Source organism: Thunnus thynnus, chromosome 5, assembly GCF_963924715.1.
Source record: "Thunnus thynnus chromosome 5, fThuThy2.1, whole genome shotgun sequence".
Lineage (NCBI taxonomy): Eukaryota > Metazoa > Chordata > Actinopteri > Scombriformes > Scombridae > Thunnus > Thunnus thynnus.
The window spans coordinates 18,788,709-18,811,515 of NC_089521.1; the positions used below are offsets into that span (position 1 = coordinate 18,788,709).

General features: G+C 40.0%; 1 protein-coding gene across 4 annotated transcripts; it reads right to left on the reverse strand.

Moving 5' to 3' along the window:
• Positions 1 to 15: 15 nt before the first annotated feature.
• LOC137183049 (tropomyosin alpha-1 chain-like) lies at positions 16 to 13,586 on the reverse strand. 4 transcript variants are annotated; one of them, XM_067589786.1, is made up of 10 exons: positions 13,327 to 13,580; positions 12,838 to 12,963; positions 8,905 to 9,038; positions 8,522 to 8,639; positions 8,082 to 8,152; positions 4,927 to 5,002; positions 4,651 to 4,713; positions 4,470 to 4,539; positions 3,836 to 3,914; positions 2,514 to 2,816 (listed from the first exon to the last, which is right to left on the reverse strand). In XM_067589786.1, the coding sequence occupies exons 1-10, from the start codon at positions 13,438 to 13,440 to the stop codon at positions 2,813 to 2,815; spliced, it is 855 nt and encodes a 284-aa protein (XP_067445887.1). In that variant the 5' UTR covers positions 13,441 to 13,580; the 3' UTR covers positions 2,514 to 2,812. The 4 variants fall into 4 exon arrangements, with proteins under 4 accessions (XP_067445888.1, XP_067445886.1, XP_067445887.1 ...); XM_067589784.1 differs by lacking the exon at positions 12,838 to 12,963 and adding an exon at positions 12,526 to 12,651 and having other exon boundaries at positions 13,327 to 13,572; XM_067589787.1 differs by lacking the exons at positions 2,514 to 2,816; positions 3,836 to 3,914 and adding an exon at positions 16 to 820 and having other exon boundaries at positions 13,327 to 13,586.
• Between the last annotated feature and the right edge of the window lie 9,221 nt (positions 13,587 to 22,807).

Here is a 22,807-nt window from a genome sequence, read left to right on the forward strand (position 1 = left end):
AAACAAAGCTAGAAGATTTTCAAAATGTGCATTTATTTATATTTAATAATTTTTACATTTCAAATATGATAAAACACTTGAAACATCTACATTGAAACAATGCTAAACGTGCACAGCCAGATGATTGAAATCATACTTTACAGACAAGATGAAAAAAATTTGAACCATAGTTTTAAAAGAAAACTAAGAATATCCTGTAATGCGTTAACATTTTGGTCATTGCTTAACAATACAGTAGGACCAGTGTACATACTGACAGGAATAGCCAAAGTATACTTACACTGGTGAGGAAATAGTTGCAAAATGTGCCTAATATTGAGGTTTAATTAAGTGCAAAATTGCTCCAATTTGTCCTTTGGTATGTGCATAATCAACGTGGAATGCAAAGTATCAGATCATCTTAAATGCAGATGTAGAAAATATTCTTTGTAACCAATGTCACATGTAATTTCACCAGATGACAGATTGCAAAGGGCAGACATTACAAGATAAAAACTGACTTGCAAAAACAATTGTGTTTCTTAGTTTAGGCTTCATCAAAGGCAATGGTTAAGCTTTACTTCCCCTTAGCTTTGCTCCTTGGTTGAGTTCCACTGAAGGCAGGACGGTGCAATAGAACTAGCATTTGGCTGTTTGTTCTCCACCATGGGCAAGGTATGAGAAGAGGGGTTTATGGTAAGCAAGGTGCAAGTACAAAAAAGCCAAAACCACAGTGTGTGTGGGGTCAGACCGCGCTTTCACAAATCATTCAGTTCCATTAGAGTCTGGTCCAGCATCTGGTGCATATCGAGGTTCTCTTCTTTAGCATGTGACAGTTTCTCTGTTAGAACATCAAATGAAGAGGTTTTAATCTCACACAAGCGAGCATAAGGGAGTCAGCTTGTTAGCTTGCATTAATGATTAAGCTACATAACAAGCTACATTATTAAGATCAGTCATTTAAATGTGGGTGCTTTTTAACCAGAACTACACAGCACTGAGAGAAAACAAGGGAAACACACTGAGTAGACAAGCTCTTATTATGTATATGCAAGCAACCATGCAAACACTTGACAACATTCTTATGCATATAAACACAAAAACAATCCATAAAAAATGGATTATTGTATAATGTTATAATACTAATGCTAGAAAATGATATATTTGAGGTCATCCCTGATTGTATATCTTTTAATACACTTCCACCCACAGCAACACAGATCCCAAGCAGTGCAGGCATCGTACACGGACAATGCAAACTGGAAGTGCTTTGGATCGTAAGCTAGATCAGATTGTCATACACACGTTAAAAACAAAAAAGATAAAACATTCAGACCATTTAGTCCTCATTCAAGGGCACATGTAGTTCATTAGTGAGAAGTTGTTTCTCAAGTTGCTGGTAGAGGCAATCTTTGCAGTGAGTAGAAAAACAGAAAGAGGACAGGAAATCAGGAAAAAAGTGCAATGCCTGTTGATACCTACCTTCTCTAGAACTGGAGACTTTTTATCATCTTTGTAAAAGACAATATCTGAATAGCCATTAAATAACACAATCAAATGTGTGTTTTCCTGTTTTTTTGAGTGTGAGTTTTGGCAATCTACTCTTCATATTTTTGCCTGCAACAGGTAAAGCAAAGCAGGGCAGTGTGTAGAGTGAAAACAGAGGATAAACAGATATAACCCAGATAGGTAAAAAGCAACCATGGCAGCAGACTCAAAATAAAATCTTGTGGCAACAAAACTGAAAGAATGTCTACCATTGTCTATTAAGTACATCTTTACAGCTAAAATATATCTATTCAACATCAGAACTGGAGAAACTGATACTGATACTACTGTGTAGCTTCAGTGTGGTCTGATGTTTAAGGATATGGTTTGAATGCTCTGCAGTCTCATGTCATTTGAATAGTGAAGTCTCAAAGCACACCATAAAACTTCTCACTTCTGCTCATCTTTCTGTGTCTGAAGTTAAGGCAATGACTTAATAAAAGGACTCAGAATGTTTGATTGTATGTTTATTCAAATGTATGACAGGATACTGCGTATCAAACAAAGCCAGTGTTTCATAATCACTGATATCTTAATGGAGAGTCCAACAATGCTTCTCAATCATCCAATATTCCCAGCAACCAGATGAGTCTCAACACATCTTACAAACTCCTCTGTATTCCCTATTTCCCTACTTTACCACAATCTTCCAGATAACAATCCAACACTGATTTCCACCAATTCTCAAGTCTTTCCAGACTAAGTTCCTCCTGTCACAGTACTAAATGTTGGAAAGTGCTTGCATGCATCAGTCTCAAAAGACAACTTGGCTCAGCTTTCAATCAAGTATCTATAGTTCTTCTAGTTGTTGTGCTTTTAGCACTTACTGTGATATTCCTAATATCTCAGCTTCACAGAACAATATTTGAAGAAAATAAAACAGAACAGCCTTCGAAATCTTTAAAACTTCACCACGGAAAGCAGAGTATGGCTCAACAAATGGTTTGTTGAGATGCAGAAATATAAAATAAATACATAACTTAAAATCAAGGTTTCCTGGTTTTATTAGAGCCCTATGAAAATAAATAGAAATGAAAAAGAAAAAAAGGACAGAGTAAAGAGATACAGCTTACATAGAAGGAAGTGACGTTTATTTTTTACACAACGCAGAAAGTTTCTGGGATTCTGTATAAGAGATGGGATGCAATTAACTTTGACGTGAGGATGAAAAGATGAGGAAAGGAAAGCACAGACAGAGAGGGAAGGGAAAATGGAGAGAAGGCTGGAGAGAGATGAAAGACGCCACTCAGCCGGCAGGGAGCGTCTTTGATGAGGTGTAAACAGTTTATCTGTGTGGGAAAGAAGAGGGTACAATAAACTAGGGGAGGCGGTGCAGGACCCAAAGAAATTGGAGATGTGCACTACAATACACCAGAACCACAGGAGTCATTGCAATCACAAAACAACAAAAACAACAATGCACGATTGAAACACATTGTGAGAGAGGAGACGCTGACAACTTGAACAGAAACTCTCCAACAGAATTCGAAGGACAAAATTAATTTGGCAAAACTGGCAGCTCAAAGACAGTGATCTTACATTATGACAGTTCAACCGGTGTAGTGACAGAATAAAAGCGGACCTCACAAACACACAGCGGGCCTTTCTTCTGAACAGACAGAGACCATATTAGTAGAAGACAAAGTGAAACACATTTGGAGAAAAAGGAAACACTCGAAGTTACAGTGAGTGAATCTGATTCAATAATATGCTTTCTTCATACAGTCCACATTTCAAAAGAGATCCTGTATGCTTTGCTTATGATCACAAAATATCATGGAAATTGCCATTAATATTTTTAAATAAGGGAATCTAAAAAATGCATACAAACTAACAATGATTACTTCTCACATAAAAAGTAATACAACACAATTAATGCAGCCAAAACATTTAAACAGATACATGCTGTTTTTGTTCATGCACAAGTTTATACCAATGATACTGATACAAATGTTGTATACAGTATCATTACAACTACACCAATGAAGAGGTTTGAGAGGAAACCACTTAGAGTGGTTTATTACAAGTGGGCTACAATTACACAGACATAAAATACAATGTCAATGTCTGTTTAATGTTTTAGTATTACATTTTTTAAAGACGATCAAAAAACATAGAAGCATAACCAATTTGTGTAGGACAAGTGTACAAGTGTAGAGACAGATACAAGTGTTGGACGTAGTAGTCATGACAGGTTCAAGAAAATACAGGAGGGGACGAGGTGAGGCCGTTGGTGTACAAGGAGGAAAGCTGCACGGGGACAGGACGGTGACGGCAGAACAAGCAGGCACAGTAAGTTGAAAATTACATGGAAGTCATGTCGTTGAGGGCGTGGTCCAGCTCCTCGCTGATGGACTTAAACTTCTGTTTCTGGGCATACAACTCATCTATTGGTGGGCCAGGGGCGCAGGGAGAGGTGAAGTGAAAGGGAGCAAAGGTGGAGGAGCACATGACAAGGAGGTGAAGGGTGAAGCATCCAGACGATTGAAAATTGAAAACAGGAGGGAAAAGAGGAAAACAAAGTTACACCAGAAAATGGTCAGAGTGAAAGTGCAACAAAAGTCAGGGAAAAGTTCTCAGCGCCATCAAGAAATGGACGGTTTATTTCACTGCTGCATGGCTCTCGGCCCTTTATGCTCACAAAGACTCCTTTAAGCCAACATCTAGTCCTGATATATCTCCGATAAACATCATAGCCATTCTTTCCTACCTTGGATCTCAAAAACAAAATCAATTAGATTAAACAAGGTAATAAGGAACACCACAACAAAAGTATGATGCTGTCTGAAAAAGGTGGTATGATGAAATTAAGAAGGAAGCAGAAACAGAGTCCAAGAGCAAAGAAAAGAATGGCCTAAAGAGATTTGAGCACTTACCTAAATACCACAGCTGACATAATACACATTTTAAAATAAGCAGAACAGGATTTGGAAAAATCATACCTTCCAAGTCATCAATGGTCTTCTCAAGCTTAGCTACTGATCTCTCAGCGAACTCAGCACGAGTCTCAGCCTGTGGTGGAGAGACAGATTTATGAGTCAGTCCGATACTCAAACTGTGAAACAGCACCTGTGACTTTTATAAATCACCCTGCAACCCCAGATAAGGCCTTGTGAAACTTGCCTCCTTCAGCTTGTCAGTGAGGACCTTGATCTCCTCCTCATATTTGTCCTCCTTCTGTGTGTACTGTGGGACAAATACAATGGTGGGAGTCAAACATATGACCATGGAGTCAACTCTGATGTTGTTGGAAGTGATACCGTACAATTTTTAGTACATGAATACAGACAAGTATCATGAAATAAAAGAGAAGTGAAGAGATCTGGCTCCCCATCTACCAAGTCTACTGGGGAGCTGTGAGGTTTGACAGCATGCAGTCAGCTAAAGGGTCATGCTTACCTTCTCAGCCTGGGCCTCCAGTGACTTCAGGTTGTTGGTCACGGTTTTCGACTCCTCCTCAAGCTCAGAGCATTTGCTGGTGTTTTAAAGGACAAGAAAAGGGGATGGAGGGAAAAAGTGACAATGAGGGAACCGAGGATGGAAAGAACCAGGGGTGGGCATGAAATGGGTAGAGGGGAAGTAAGAAAGAGGGGAGAGAGGAAACAAGATAAATAAGAACTACAGTAGGCTTTCTCAATGGGGGGCGGTACCACCCCCTGGTGGACATTCAGAGAACGTCGGAGGCATTATATTTTGAAAGGGGGGCATTGAGTTGTTCTTGAGGGGTGTTTTTTAATGCCAGTTTAGTCCTACATTTGAATCCATATTTTCACAATATTATCATTAGATTTGCTTTACCCTCCTCATCAACTGAAGTTTTTTTTTTTTTATGAGGTTTTCCCTGCTAAAGACGCGGCTTTTTCCTGAAAACGCGCTCCAGTGTTTCGGGTGCAATGCTCCATCAAAGGGCACACCTCATTTCTTTTAACGTGCGTCAAATTAGAAAGCTATCCTACTTTTTGTTGGAAAACCGAGAGCAACAGTACTTTATAGACAGACAGAGAGGGGGCTGAGAGATTGCAGCTGTGTCCACCTCCCATTTTTTTTGCCTAGCAAGAAACCTCATCTATAGGTCAGTGGTCTGTACAATCCTCTCTCCTTGCTAAATATTAGCGTCATAAAACAACAACAATCATATCATATCAGCAAAGTGGTGCAGGACAAGAAAAAATGCTGCTAGTATTCTATTGAATACCTTAGCTATGGATTCGTACCTTCTCCCACCAATGCACAACTTCTAATGTGTTTGTGTGAACAAGTGTTTTCAAATGAGGCCATGAAACCCTCACATCTCAAGGAACACCTTACGAAGATCCACCCAGACAAGGCAGACATGGAGCATCCGTTCTTCCAGGCCCTCAAAGAGAAGCATGGTAGGAGCACCATCAGCAGTCTCTTCACTAAGAAGACCAGCCACACTGATAGCGCGCTAGTAGCTTTGTATAATATCTCCCTGCTGATAGCCAAATGTGGACAGTTGATCAAAATCAGAGAGAAGTTGGTGCTCCCTGCCATCAAAGAGGTCATCTCTACTGTGATGGAGCACGATCCTACACAGGTACTGAAATCCATCCCACTCAGCAATGATACCGTGGTGTGTAGGATAAATGAAATGGGTGCTGATACAGAGGCGCAGCTGTGTGCCATCCTGCGGGACTCTCTATTCAGCCTTCAGCTAGATAAGACAACCACCTGTGACAACAACGCTCTGCTAATGCCTATGTCTGCGATAAAGGCCTCCAACAGTCAAGAGATGGCTAAGGAATTTTTGTTTTCAGACACCAAGGGCCAGACCATTTTTAATGCACTGGATGTGTATCTACAGGAGAAGTCAATCCCAATCACCAACATCCTCACATGCACCACTGATGGTGCCCTCTCCATGGTTGGCAGGTACCGTAACATCAACACTCTACTGAGGGAGCAGGTCCCGCATATCTTCACAGTCCACTGTGTCTTGCATCACTACAACATTGTGGCCAAATCTGAGAGTCCACCTCTCCACGAGCCTCTCAATGTTGCAGTCAAGGCAATAAATAAAATAAAGCCTAATGCCTATGCCCTGAATGACAGATGGTTCCGACAGCTGTGACAGGAAAACAATGAGACCTTTGAGCGTCTTCTCCATACTGATGTCCACTGGCTCTAAAAAGAAAATTGCCTTGCTCATTTTTGTGAGCTGTTTGACAGCATCATGGTGTTCCTGGAGGAGGTTGATGCAGCTCTCGGGGAAAAGGTGACATCCACCCACTGCAACATCATGTACCTTGCAGACTTTTTTGAAAAGATAAACAAAGTCAAGCTAAAGCTCCAAGGATATGGAGTTACTCTTGTCCAGTGCAAGGCAGTCGACCACAGTCTCACCTCCAGGCTGGATCTGTGCAGGCAGAGTATAGGCAGGAGGCAGTTTTCTCATTTCCCGCAGTTGACCAAGGTGATCTACTACTTTTCAGTAACAACGCTAAATAAATATATTATAATATGCCCGCTATTATTGTAATTAATGTATTTTAGTTGTATGAATACATTATGTTGTAATGTTTATTATATTGACCTATCTGAAAATATAGGACTATATATGCATTAAACACCGACCACCTGAGGATGGTTAAGGCCAACATGGCGATCCACTTCAGGGACCTCCTGAACCTCGATGTTCCTGTCTGGGTGGTGCAGCCCTTTCAGGCAGACGTGACTGAATGCAAGCCTGCTATCCAGGGGCATCTTGTCAACATCCAGAGTGATGACAAGGCCCAGGCTACTTTCTGCACCTCTGGCTGGGGCAGCATGTGGGTCAGATTCGCCCAGTGTTACCCAGCTCTCTGGGAAAAAACCAAGCTGCTTCTTCTTGCTTTCCCATTAATGTATCTCAAGCAGGAATTCAGTCAGGTCCTCCATATGCAGTCCAAATACCGCAATCGCTTAGGCTTGACAGCCTCAGGTGCACTATGGCTGAAACAAACTTCTCTGCAACCTGCTGGGAAGAAACTGGCAGAGAACCACCAAGTGCAGGACCCACACTAACTTTCTTCACAATTTTGCTTATTTCCTTCAAAAGTTAAGATAAATAGGCCTATAATATAGGATAGCCTACATATCCTTCTGCTTTTTTCCCCAGTAGCCTCAGACTTTCTTCTTGGTAGGCTGCTCTTGTTTTCCCTTGGAACAATTAATCAGAATGCTTCTTGTTTGGCACTGGCGGCAAATTACCACTTTCTGATTGGCTGCTGTTTGTGATCAATAAGGAGACCTAATTAAAGTTTGAATGTCAAATTTCTAACAGTTGCATTTGTTTAACAGTCACAAATATAATGTCTATTCACATAGCTTTTTTGCTCCCTGGGAAACTAATGATAACGGTATTCCAACTACCCAGTTAAATCAAATCCGTTATTTGGCATTCAGTGACATGCTTTTTTAATGATATAACACAGAATAACAATCAACATTAATATTCAAGGAAGACAATTAGCCTACATTTTAATTGATGGGGGGTGGTAAGGAACCAGGATAATGGAGAACCACTGATCTACAGGGATTAAACAGGTAGGTACCTTTCTGACAGCTCAGCGCGCTCCTCTGTACGCTCCAGGTCACTCTCAATGACGACCAGCTTACGAGCCACCTTTAGTTGCAGCACAACAAAGTGTTACAATACAACTAATAGCTGATGACTGTGACACAATTAGGACATAGTTGAAAGATATTTCTCAGTTTTAAAGTGTACCACTCTAATGTGATTGAATCATGTTTTTAAAAAATGCTGATTTTGGATTGAAAATTGAAAAATGTTGCACACAATTTAGCATCTCTAAGAAAAAAACCGCTTCATATAAGTTATTTAACTAATTAAGATATTATTAAACAAATAATTACAGCTTAAAACCCCCCCTGTTATCACTAACTATCATAGAGTTGTCACAGAGTTACAGATTTTAGTGACTGAGTAACTGTATGTTTGGGGTTGATTAATTGTTTTGGCTGAAAAACTCGCCTCCTCATATTTGCGGTCAGCCTCCTCAGCGATGTTCTTGGCCTCCTTCAGCTGGACGTCTTGCATCTCCATCTTCTCCTCGTCCTTCATGTTCCTGTTCTCTATGACCTTCATGCCTCTGTGTGGGGATACAAACAGTCAAGGGATGTTAGAAGTAAGGAGCTGACCTGCAGTCTCCCTGAGGGGACACATCTGGTGTGCAGCAGTGATGGCTGGTAAATCTTTAATACACTCTTCTAAGGTAAATGGATGATTGATTTCTGACATGGCAGAGGGAGACAATACAGAATTTGGAATGATTTGAAATGACTGCATTATCTTACACAGATAGTGTGACAGTGAACTGTCAGCGGTCTGAAACCCTGCTGCTCTAAAGAACCCACCTCTCACTCTCATCAGCAGCCTTCTCAGCCTCCTCCAGCTTGGTCAGGGCAGTGGCCAGACGCTCCTGAGCACGATCCAACTCCTCCTCAACCAGCTGGATACGTCTGTTAAGGGAAGCGACATCTCCCTCAGCCTAGGGAGAGAAGAAGAGCAGCAAGTCAGGAGGTGCACATCATCTTTCATACACAAACCAGAACTTATATTATACTGCACACTAACATGTCAGCCCAAAGAATGCAGGTAGTGATTGTTGGGTTGTTTCTTTGTGATGCAACCTAACTTCATTTTATGTGAGTAATCACAGTTATTCAACAAGTGTCTGTGTGCCACCTGTTGGGAAAAGCCCTCCCCGGAGGCTTGCCTGTGCTCCTCATTGACTATGTAAAATGATAACAATGTCCCAAGCTGACAGAAGGTTGAATACCCCGCCTCATTACTGCTAGGCCCCAGAGAGAACATTAACAAGGCTCAAGTCAAAGGGCCTGAGACAATTATACTGCAAATGAATACTCACATGCTACACATACAACCACAGAGGAGACTCTGGATAACTCACAACTGTGGGAGACATTTGTAATGTCAGTTGGTGTGATATTATCTGGTATCTTTAATAGGGGTGTGATTTTGAAGGGAAAAAAGAGCCTTTTCTATGATTATTCAAGCCTGAAGCTACTTCTGCTTTTTGGTTTCTGTTCAGCAGGTATGAGACCTGGACTTTTCTGAAAATGCTCAAGTGAAAACAGGATACAACTACCAGCAGTTTGACGGAGTCAAGAGGTCTTTTCCCCTGCAGCTCATGATACATTGTTAAATGCATCTCAAGTTGTGAAGCATGGCAAGGAAGTTTCTAATAATCAGTTGAAGCCGTGGGTTCAAGTCAAAGGGCCTGAGACGACTATACTACAAATGACTGCTCACATGCTACACATACAACCACAGAGGAGACTCTGGATAACTTAGAACTGTGGGAGACATTTGTAATGTATCGGTTGGTGTGGTATTATCTGGTATCATTAATAGGAATGCGTTTTTGAAGGGGAAAAAAAGCGCAGGCCTTAAGCCGCAGCTCAAAGATTTATTTCCCGTCTAGATAACTGCTGCTATGTTCACAAGGGGGGAAATCACTCTTTGTAGCTGTGTCCTTATATGGGCAAGTAAAGAACATAAGCTCACTGTGCAGAATGGCACCTTAAATGTTGCCACACGATGTTGCTCTGACCTTTGTTTAACCTCACAAATTAAAAAAGGACTACACTATGAGCTGCTGCTGCTGCTGCACATTTTCCAAGAAATTGACAAGTAGCAAGATGACATCCTTGATTGGGCTGAAAGCTGCGTAAAGACAGGCTGGACAGTGCGCAAGCTTTGTGGAGACGCACTCTACTGCTACTTGTCCTGTCATGGTCCTGTCTGGTCTCATTTTGTTTTCTGGGTTTTGGTTGTCTGTTTGTCCTGTGTTTCCCTCCTGTGTTCCTGTACTCCTCCCCAGCCTGCTTTTCCTTTCACACCTGCCCTGCATCAGCCTTGTCGGCCCTGCCCTACTCCCAGTGTTTCCCCCAGCCAATCAGCTCCCTGCCTGTTATTCTGCCTAATCACCTGTTTCCTATTCCCTCTTAGCTCTGTTTATATTTAGGTTCAGTTTTCAGTCTTTGTTGGACCATTTGTTTTGTTCTATTTGCCCGCACTCCTGAGTCCTGTTCCTGTGCTGAACATATAAATATTGATTCTTCAGTTCCATACTGACTGCTGTCTCCCGCATTTGGGTCCACCTGCTTTGCTCCTTGTAACATGTCCAGGAAGTAGGCTACCGCTGATTTCAAAACGGGCCTAGAAAATAAAGTACTGTGTTTGGTTGCGCAAAGTAGGCTATTACACTGTGGAAATCTGTTGCATTGGCCTTAAAATAATAAAATGTGACATTTTATTGATCTAAAGTAACAATACCTCCTTATATAAGAGCACACCTATTCAATATGCAGCAATCATCCTGCTGGCAGCAGACTATTAGAGCAACCACACCCTCTGCGGGTCAACTGTGAGCAGTACACATCGCATTAAAATATTTTTAGACTACAGTACATCTGTAACAGCTGAAGCGGGCGCGACGCGTCACGTGGGCGAGGCGGACCGGGGTTTTCTACCTGCAACACCAACTCCGTGTCTACCACTGCATACATATTGAGTTTTGCCAAGTGATAATGCAATTTGGAAGCGTAGGCTATATTAACTGGTACTGAATTAATTAACTAGATCTTTTTAACTACAGGATCAATGATTTGACACACATTGATTTGATTAATTTATTATAATGTGCAATGTAAAAAAAGCCCCACAGGGTCGCACTGCTCCGTCGCATTGCCTATAATGAGAACAGCGCAACTTCTGTGATCAGTGTAGCAGCTTCGGTTGATTATAATGGACGCGTACTGCAGCGCCTCCAGGCGTGTTGCGCTTGGTGTATTTTGGCCGTAAGTTTTCACTGAATACAGTAATTACAGGTTAGGTTCACAGGCTAGGTTTTAAAACGAGAGTTTGTTCTGAAAACTACATATGATTGCTATCTATAGGGAACTGAAAAATCACACCATCATAGTCTGTATGATCGATTAAAACTCACCAGGCCAACAGACTAGCCTAACTCCCTGCGGGAATCCAATTAAAGGATTATTACAACGGGTTTTCCTCAGAGTCTGTAGATTCATTCTTGGGAGCAAACGTCTTTATCTGCTGCACTTGGCCTTGACCATCACCCCAACTGAGTCATCAACGAGTTTGTTTGTCTTGAAAAAAATGTTTATGAGGACCTAAAGTTATTTTTTCTCAGGCATTTAAAGGTCGTGACCTTTAAATGCCTAAATCTAAATTCTTTACATAGTTTTCCTGTCATGCTGTATCTATCTAAAGTAGAAAAAACAGTATGAGCACCAAAATAAATATTTAAAAATATTTTAGGTATATTTCCTTTCGATAAGTGATATTTATTCATTGATAATTATTACACTGGGACATTTTGATGGGAAACTGTGTTTTTCCCTGTGGTAAGCAAAAAGCATAGCCCACAGATGTGAGCTCTATCCTGACCACATAAAGTACTTGGCTACTATATATTTATCCAGGCGCTTGCTCTCTGTGCTCTTGGGAAGAGCACTCTTTTCACTCGGAAAAAGACTTCTTCAGCCTAGACCTATAAGACTGAACACATGAAGGCATGAAAGCACAAGATAATAAAGACCATTAATGTGATGATTTGTCCTATAAATTAATTGGATTCAAATGAATAATTTGCGTATTAGTTAAACAGCCAATGTGGCTTTCTTTGGGCTGACATGTAAGTGATTGTGAACAAATAGGCCATGAAGCAACAGTTCAACAATAATAAAATCAGAAAGTCAATTTGGAGTTTGATGGCCAATTTTCGAGGATGGGCAGGTGTGCAAGACCCACTCATCCAAGATGAACATCATTTCAGAGATAATAGATCAGGGCAGTTTGAATGCCAACAGAGTGTAAAATGTATTTCTCTGTGGTGTTGAACTGTCACATTCAAAGTGGTGAGAGAATGAAAGTGTGGGGAAGCGTGGTGCAGGAACGGTGCCATTGTGAATCCCCTCCATACTTACATCGGTGGCACTCTTCTCAGCCACCTCAAGTTTCTCCTGGGCATCCTTAAGATTACCAGAGTACTTCTCCAACTCATCCTCAGTTCCCTTCAGCCTCTTCTGCATAGCAACCAAATCATCCTCAAGCTATGGCGAGTTTCCAGGTGGATAGTTTCAGAGGTGATCAGCAGGGAGACGGAGTGGCGTGAGCGCGCACAGGCGCAAGAGCGCATACAGGGACACACACAGGACAGGACAGGAGAGGACAGGACAGGACAGGAGAAAGAGAGAGGAGAAAAGTTAGGGAAGCTCATGCACGTCAGGATCAGATACCTTGGTGGCGACCTCCTCAGCGGCCAGCAGCTTTTCTTCAGCAGTTTGGAACTCCTCAAACACTTTATCTCTTTCGTCTTCAGTAAGACGCAATTTTTTTTCCAACTCTCTTAATTCGTCGTCTAACTATACATGCATATAAAAGACATTATAGAGTTAAACAGAATATGAAATAAACATGTATGCAATTTATTCTATCAAACAAAATCAATAATCATTTAACATTTGACATAATTTCCTAGGCTATATTAACATCACCAATTGTCAAAACAGTTGAGAGGAGGATTCATCCAAAAAAAATCAAGAGCGATGTCTTATTCTTAATTTAATCCTCATTTGGAATTTTCCTTGAAAGCAATTAATCCGTATTTAGGAGGCGGTCCGTTTAAAGGGCAGCAGCTTTACACTGCCACTGGTATTCCTGCTTTTTCTAAGGATCTTTGGGATTTTCCACAAAAGAAACAAAACGCTTTTAAAAACTCATCCAACCTGTTTGGTTCTGTCTTCTGCTGCTTTCTTGTCTGACTCAGACTGCTCAGCTCTGTCCAAGGCATTCTCCTTGTCGAGCTTGAGCATCTGCATCTTCTTCTTAATGGCCTCCATGGTTGCTTATTGCTGTTCGGTGGAACCGACAAAAACGTCCAAAAGAAAACCCAAGCAGAGACTGGGAGTGGGGCTAGGGCGTCTGTGCCTAACTGAACGCTGAGCTGGAGTGCGGGCTCTGCCTCGCTGTGCCCTGTCAAATATGTACTTTCAAGAGGGGGGTGACTGGATTCCTGTGCATCCAATACTTTTTTGGAGGAGGCGTGTGTGGGTGCCCCGACGTTTTTGAAGGATCTGCTCTGCGATTCGTTGCTCCCAAACATTTGACTTTTCATACGCCTTTATATGGGGTGTGATGGACAAGCAAGTAGCTCCCATGGAAAGGCTTCCTATTGGTCATGTAATAGAAGCCACTGAATTTACAGAGGAGAAGAAGATCATTTCTTACTGAATGAGCACAGCAAGATTTGAGTATAGTTTGTTTCACCATGATGACAACTCATTTAAAAGTTGTTTATTGACTGTTCGTTTTCTAGCATTAATGAAATGTTTGATTTTTATGTTAATGATCTTTTCTGATTCCACAGTGACAGTGTCTTCCTATTCATCTATGACAGCCTGGGATTTGGACCACAGTAACAATTTCACCAGGCTTTGTGCACCCACTGACGTCTGTGTGTGAGTGTGTTTGGGTGGGTGGGTGTAAGTTCATATGGGTAGTTCAAGGCAAGTGTGCTGCCTGAGAAGAGATGCTTTTGGTAAGCCAAGTAAGCCCTAGAGGCATTGTTCACAGTCTGAGGGGCTCAAGACAGGGAAGTTTTTACCTGATAATGTATCGGATATCCTCCCTGTAAACTGTTGATGTGTCATTTGACTGTGACAGAGCAGCAGCACCAGCACCAGTCAGGCAGGAGGGGTTTTATACCACAGTTACAGCTGCTGAGCTGCTGATTTACTTGGCATTTAAGAAATGTTAACTGCTTTACAAGCTAGAAAAGAAGAATATTTCAGTTTAGTAGCTTTAAACTTGAACATTTTAACCCATAAAATTCTATTATAAATTACATCTATTTTTACTTAATTAATTGACCAATTAATCTCCCTAATTGAGACTTTACATTTTTTTTAACATTATATAATATGCAATGAGCTATAATGAAAAGTTGAAAGATACAAGGGTGGTGACTGAGGACACACCAAGTGTCTCTTAGTCTTCACAAAGATACTCAAGGATATTTTTGGGATCGCCTGCTCTTTCACGCACCTGCCTTGGTCTGTAATATGGAACCAAGACACTGTGGCAAGATTCCAAGGTCCAGTGCCATTAGATATGTCCCAAAAATAATCCTTGTCATGCTCAGGCTTTGGTCTGTTTTATAGATTATTCTTGCTATGCCTGCAGACTCACTCATACTTTTAGAATTAAATAAGGTGCCCTGTCTTCAGACTTTATCCAATCAGTAATGAAATAGAGACAACATTAGGAGTGGTGTTCAGGTACAGTTTTCTTATCATGTTATTTTGCTATAAATCAAGGTTTTGCTCTGTCTCCAGACACTGGACTTTACAGTTGTAATAGACGCTGATTAACAGGCACATTAATAGAAAAATCTAGATAATCTAGGGCCAGCCCATGCTCTAAATCTGGCATTTGTATAATTGCGATTGGTACTGAAAAACACTGGTCACAGATCTGGTCTTACTTCTGCCTGTTTTTCTCTTGCACTGGATCAGAATCAGTCTTACGTAATATGTGTGGTATCATATTACAGAAAAAAGTTATTTTTCTTTTTCTCAATCTGCAAACGAATGACAATGATTCATTCCCAATAAATAAATGAATAAAGCTTGGAGTATGCTGTTGTACAGTACACAGAATTGGCTCTGAGTCGTCAAGATACTGTATTAATAATATGATATGATATGATATGATATGATATGATATGATATGATATGATATGATATGATATGATGTAATGTAATATAATATTAAAGTATATATCATATTATATTAATATATTATATTAATATATTATATTATATTATATTATATTATATTATATTATATTATATTATATTATATTATATTATATTATATTATATTATATATAGTGTGTAAATGAATGTTATTCATGTTTCATAAGTTGATATTTTGCAGTATATAAAATATGGGGTATATATGTAGTTCTCAACACTTCTTGATGTAATACTGCTGTGTATTTTGTGTATTTTTATTTTATTTAATATACACTTATTGTCATGATATCATATTCTGACAATCTTTTCAGTAAAGCACTGTTGTTAATCTTGATTTGCAATTTGATCTTAATTATCTCAAACAGAGTTTTCAGTTAATGGACTCAGGGGAGGTTCGTGATGGCAGGCTGGATTTGCTGTGGCATTCTGGGAATGAAAATAAGCTCCATTATGATGTTTAGCCCATAGCCCAGGGCCCAATAGGCTTGCTTTGATTAAAGCAGTCAAAAATTTCCCCTTCTGTCCAGATGTTATTGAAAGGTTACTGCATTCCAACTTACATCCCACTGGAAAATTAAAGGTATTGCAGGCTTACTGTGGTCACACATAAAACATAGTTATGTTTTCATTAATTTCTCTACATTATAGGGACATTATGGGAAATGCCATGACAGACAAACCTTTTTAATATTTCAGGCATTCTTTAAGTGGTGGTAGCTTTCTGAAGCCACCACAGATCCAGAAAAAGTTTCTTTTTCATGGCTGTGAAATGAAGAAGCTGCTCCAGACATATAACCTAATTTTATGCTCTTTAGAAAAAAATCTGCTTCTCAAGGTCTCTTAAGCCTCTTTACAAGAACAGCTGATAAAAGCATTTAAAAAAACATTCAGGACTATTCACCACCATTTATATTTAATAGCATTTGGCTTTAGCCAAGAATCTTCTCAATAATCATCCTCGTAGGTGGCAAACAGCTGAGAGGATTTAATCAGACTTTCATGAATGTGGAATTTGCTCATCACAACATACAGTTTGTCTGGCAGTGAAAAGAAAAACCTTTTCTGGACAGATCTGATAAGAGGGTAATTAAGCTTAGATACTCTGATATGTTGGAATCCTGACTCACACATGAGGTGACAGCTGAGTGAGACACGTGTAGCAATAAGCTGAACTCATATTCATATTCACTGACCTATCATTAACTTTTTTTTTCTGCCATGAGAGATTTTTATGGCAGCCATGGTTATAAAGAAGGTTGTAAAAAATTACAATATACAGAAAATATAGATGTTAAAAGGGGCAAAAAGGGGCCTTAAAGGGTGTCAATTAACCAATCAATTTTCACATGCCAATTCAGGAAATCAATAACAAACTCTAACTCTAACTCTCAGATTATCAACTCTAGAGCTCTGTTGCCCAGACTTTGTAGTACAGTTGTCATCTCATCCATATAGATGACACAGAGCCACATTTCCAAGTGCTTTAATCCTAATGCTAATACTTTATCACTGTATTAGATGATCTCTTAGGCCTACAGTGTCAACCCACCATGTATGTGGAATGTCCGGTTCTCCTGAGTCGCCGCTCAGGGAGGATCTGAGCTGTACTTGGCTGTTGTGGCTGAACTCATGTCTGCAAATGTTAGTGCATTAGAGGAACTATTTCACTGCCTGTGTTGAGGCTTAGTCACAATGCCTGTCTGAAAAAAGAACTTCAAAAAAATGATCTCAAACCCTTTGCTCTTTACCAAAACTATATAATTTGATGTGAAGCTACAATATTCTGACATATGTGTGGTTATTTTCCAATAATATACCACTAATTGCAACTGACACAGATCAGTGAGGGAATATTGCAGGTAGCTCTGTCTCCATGTTGAGTGCACAGAAGTAGCATGGTGCTGGCAGACTCCTGGTCAAATACCATCAGAAGATTTCTGCAGACAGCGCCCAGATATATATAGAGAGAACTCCTTGGCTCTTTCAGACGATACCCCTGGGATTAGATAGCTCCATGCAGGGGCATAATCATTTAGCATAGCAAAGATGGAGAGGGGGTACAGGGAGGGTGCAATCCAAGCTGTAACCCAAGCCTGGTCGGTGCCCTACTGCCGCTGGATTTATTCACAGTAATGTTCCACTGACATGTACCAGCAGTTGTAAGACTCAAACTGGTATATTGGTGAACATGGGGGGACATCTAACCACAACCAGGGCACAGACACAGCCACAGTTTTTTACATAATGGATAGTTACAATAAGGCTTTGACACTTTGACCCATACAGTTCTGAGTGGTGATAAATCTGTCATGAAGAGGGTAAATCACACAGTGATTGAAGTGTCCCTCGGTCGGTTGTAATTCCATTTAAAGTTTCTGTTTAAATTAAGGAAAGTGAGAATACAGTATAAGACGTTCAAAATTCCCACTCTTTACCACGCCCATGTTTCTTTTGAGGAGTCAAATTCCTTGGCTATGAAGGTCAAATATTTCAGCTGCAGGTGCTCCATTGAAGATGGGTAGCATTCCTGTTGTGCCACGTTTTTGCAGTAAACGTAGCTGCTGTTAAATGAAAGGATCAGTCATTCCTTAGATTGTAAACACCTGTAATAAGACTCTCTAGTCTTATATATGATTTATAGAAATCCCAATGCTTAGTGTGTTTTAAAAGTTTTGCTGAGGCTGACTTCAAAGGAAACTGAAAGATTAGGTTTATGGTATATTTTGATAATTCCTAACTTGTATGTCTAAAGGCATTTTTGAAGTTCAGATTGTGCTTTCATACAGATACTGTATGTTGGTCAAAGCAGATGTAATTTCAATGCAGTTAAGAGAAGAAAGTTTGCAAAGAAGCCTCAAAGATACTGTGCAGGCAGCTACAACTTACTGAGACAAACTGAGACTGTGTAAGCAAGTTAGAGGAGATAGAGGAGAGGGCTGAGTTGCGGGGGCTTTTCGTGAGGTGCAAAGACGTACTCGGTATTTCTTTCCATTCCACAGGGCTATAATAAAACCTCTTGGTATGTACTTCGAGCTCTGCCACTGTTCTCCCTGTTACAGTCCTGCTTGTCAGAGCCCTCTGGAGCAGAGAACTGAAACAATGGCAAGCAGAGGACGATGCTGGACTTCTGTGGTAGTGTTTCCCATACCATATTTTTAATTACTACAAACTTCTCTCAACAGACTCACTCATAACAACAAAATTAACCTAAGCTCTTCTTAAGAGAGAGTAATCCTCAACGAAAGCACATTCAGTGACCATTTTTAGTAAACAAAAAACTTTCACTTTTCTAAATTTGAAAAAGAAAGTGAAGGTCTATATCAAGTTTATAACTCCCAACCGCAAAAATGACCATAGCTTGGCTGAGGGAAAGCCATAATGTGGAGCGTGTGTGAGAGTCTATGGTGATGAGACATTCCAGTGTGGTTTTGAGAGGCTGTTTGAAAGCTTACAGCCTGTATTCACTGTGATTGGGTCACAGTGGTCTCTGCAGTGTGGAATGCCACAGGAACCCACAGCTCTGCGGCACCTGCATTCTTATACCAAAGCCTGTCTGCAGCCCCACGTTTGATCAGATGCCGTGACCATTTTCCAGTCAGGCTCAAACTCACTGCATAGTTAGTGAGCTAGATAAAACAGTTGTGTAAAGTCAGTTATAAAACAACTGTCTGAGTGCATAGATGTGAGAATAAATAGACTTCCATGTGGTGTGTTCTGGTTAGTTCCTACCCTGAGGCCTTAGCTGTCTGAGATAACAATATACAGTATGATAAGAGGATAATTAAGCTTAAAGGCTGCCTAAAGAGCACATCACTCCCATCAAAAGAATGGAAAAGGCCAGTGGTGGAAGAAGTATTCAGATCTTGCAGAAAAATGGCCCCTGTAACTAATACTTTTTTTTTCTTTTTTTTCTTTTTTATCGTATATGCCTATTATATTATTATAGATTAGATTATAATACTGATGCATCAATGCATATTTAGCATATTGGTGTTGTACCTCTTCTGGATGGAACTAATTTTAAAGGGGCCATATTATGCTTTTTGTGGTTTTCTGTTATTTATAAATAACAGAAAATATACTGTTATAAATATGCTGCTATAAATATACTGTTACAATGTTGGATATCTATGCTAAACATGGTCAACATTCCAAAACCTAAGGTTAACATATGTAGAATTGCTCCCTGCAAGTCAAAAGCACATGCCCTGAATGTTTTTTCTACCTTGCAGACAAGCTGATGTCTGATCAACGCGAATGTCCATAAGCATCTGTGCGTTCCACATCCATTGTTACTAAGGTTTTTCCATGTGTTGTTGTCCACTCTCATATTTCGGAGAGGATTTTGGCTAAAACATGTATAGATGTATTTGAGAAAATGGCATTTTGAGTAAAGAACGAGAAAAAGTAGTGAAATCCTACATCCATAGTTTCGGCCTGTTTCAGACAGAGGGTGAACGGAGGGGCTGCATAAAGGCTCAGTGTGAGTTAAATAAGGAGTTGTTTTTTAACTGTAAATCATGCAAAGATATTCTAGTAGAGCCCCAGTGACATTAAATATAGACCTGTCAATGTGTATAATATGTTCCCTTTATAACTAATTTATACACAGTTAAGTATTTTAGTCCAATAGTTCCTAGTCTAGGAGTCGGGCGTCCTCGAAAAGAATAAAAAACAAAGTTCTGATACACAAAATTGTATCCTTTTTTTGACTTTTCCCTGACGTTTGCTTTCTTTGTGAAAAGTTAAAAAATATGTCTTTGGGTTTAAAGGGGATATCACTCTTTGGTGGAACTGGCAACAACTGATAGACACCTGGAAGGAGCCAATGGGCCTACGCTAGACACTGCTTTTTATGATGGGTACAAACCAAAAGGGTTGGGAACTGCTGTTTTAATAACTAACAGTGTATTGTTTTTTGTAAGCTCATCATATATATTTTTTTGTAAAATCTTAACTAGTACTGTAACTAGTAAATAGCAGCTGTGAAATAAAGATATAGTGGAGTAAAAAGTTTACTATTTCCCTTTATCTGAAATGTAGAAAAATACTAAGTTGTATAAAATAGAAATACTTAAGTACAGGTACCTCAAAATTGTACTTCAGTGCAGGACTTAAGTAAATGAACTTGGTTACTTTAGGTCTGCTCAACATGAGACCTGCAGTGCTGGTTTATCATCCAGTGAGATCACTCAGTCTGGCTGAATCCCCTCAACCTTTAAATAGGTGTTCGAATGGGTTCGATTACACTCCGTGTGGTGATTAAGACTGATGACTCCCTATTTGGTTGAGGAGCGGTCTGTAGGGGTTGAACAGTCAGGGGGTGTTGGGGAGAACACGAGAACCAACACATCACTGTTCTAGAGCTGGAGACTAGGCTGGCTGGCCCTGAAACATTTCGCAGGTTAAGTTAAGGGGAGACATGTTCTGAATGGTCTAACAACACTGCAACGATTGCATATATCAGTCATTAGGGCGGGGATCCCTCCCAGGCCATGCACCGGGACTGTCTATAACTTCAACTGGCTCACTGCAAGGCTGTGTCCTCTCTCCTCTCTTATATATTATGTACACCAATGACTGTCATAGAGAGTTTAATAACCAGCAAATTGTGAAGTTTGCTGACAATACAGTTATAGTGAGCCTGCTGAACAATGCTGAAATGTCTCATGGTCCTGTTTTAAACTGTTTTTGAATTGGTGTAATGAAGCCTTTTTAGACCTGAATGTGACAAAAACTAAGGATATGTGCATTGATTTCAGACGTCACCACCCAACTCCTGAAAACACTAGCTATAATTAGCAGACCCAATTGATGTTGAGATTATTGTATTTTACAAGTGTGTGGCCATCATCATAATTCACAAGAAGATTACCTTTGATAGGAATACAGATAAGAAAAAGGAAAGCCAGCAGCATCTTTTTTGTCTGAGGAAGCTAGCGAAGTTTCAGGTTGGCAGATCCTTGATGACATTGTTTTATAAATCTTTTATTGAGTCAATTTTCACTTTTTCTTTCATTTGGTGGTATGTATCTCTCAAGCTAAAACAGAAAAACTCATTTACAAGGGTGATAAAGTCAGTACTTAGAATTTAAGTTTCTGCCCTCTGGTTCTTCAGACAACCATCAGTCAAAACTTACAGATATAAATTCTCTTTGATACCCTCTGCCATTTCATTTTTTAATTATCTGTGGTTATGTAGGCCTATGTGTGTGTTTTTTTTTTTTTATCTTCCGTGACTCGCCCTGTGTTGTTGTTTTTATTGCAACTGGGGCGGAACCAGTTGCACCTAAGGGATAAATAAAGGTCTTGAACTTGAACTTGAACCAGGTGGCATCTCGAATTTTGCGGTGAGATCATGGCCGACTGCGATCCCTGTCGTCCTATCACATTCAGGGCAGGCTGAACCTAGCGGCGGATCTGTCATCGAGGGGCCAGCCTCGAATGACAGACTGGTGTCTCCACCCACAGGTTGTGGAGAGTACTTGTATCCATTTCGGACAGAAGTAGACTTATTCGCCCCACAAGACACAGTTCACTGTCCACTACGGTTCTCCATTGTCCACTATGGTTCTCCAGCCACCGGCCAAATGCAAGTGAATTTGTAAAATGGTCTGTGCCACTGTTTGTGCCTGTATCGAAAGCCAAAAGGGTCACAATTCGTCTCAATTTCCACCAGGCGTTTATAAACGGCGTTCGAATCGTCACCAGGTATTTAAAACACACATGATGCCACCAGGCATAATGATCTCCGCCCTGTGGTCTTCACAGCCAATAAATTTGAACTGTCATCACCCAATCAGTAGAGAAGAAGGTTAGACCACATTAATCAAGCACTGATCTCCTTTGCTGTTTGTTTGGGTGGTCTTAAGAAAATCCCAAGTATGCACTTGAGTGTTATTTTATTATTTATTTTTATTATTTTTATTTATTTATTCATACATATGATTCAAATATGTGAAATAGAGTGTATTTATATCAGCTATTTAATAGGTAAAGGCTGTTCATTTGTCCTTGTTAACTGGGATAAACCAGCTTGCCCGATGTTACTGAAACATTCCTGAGGGTGGCAGCAGAGGACCATTTATATAATGATATATATATCCCATGTAAAAGAAACTATGGCCCTCTAGAGTATGGAATTAAATGACGCCTCTTTTCTATTGTAAGGAATCCATTCTAGTTTTGGTATATATGTGGATATTGATGTTATAGAGTGTTACTGATATTGTTAAAGGCACACAGTCATTTCAATTTATTATGTGTGTGTGTGTAGGCTATATATATATATATATATATATATATATTGGGTGTATTTTGTTTTTGTGTATTTGAAGAGTGTGTGTGTTGTCTGTCATACGCTACTTTTGGGGACAATTTCCGACTTAGGACTAGTTAATTGGGGACGGCTTGTCCCATTGGGGACAAAAGCTGTGTCCCCAATCGGCAA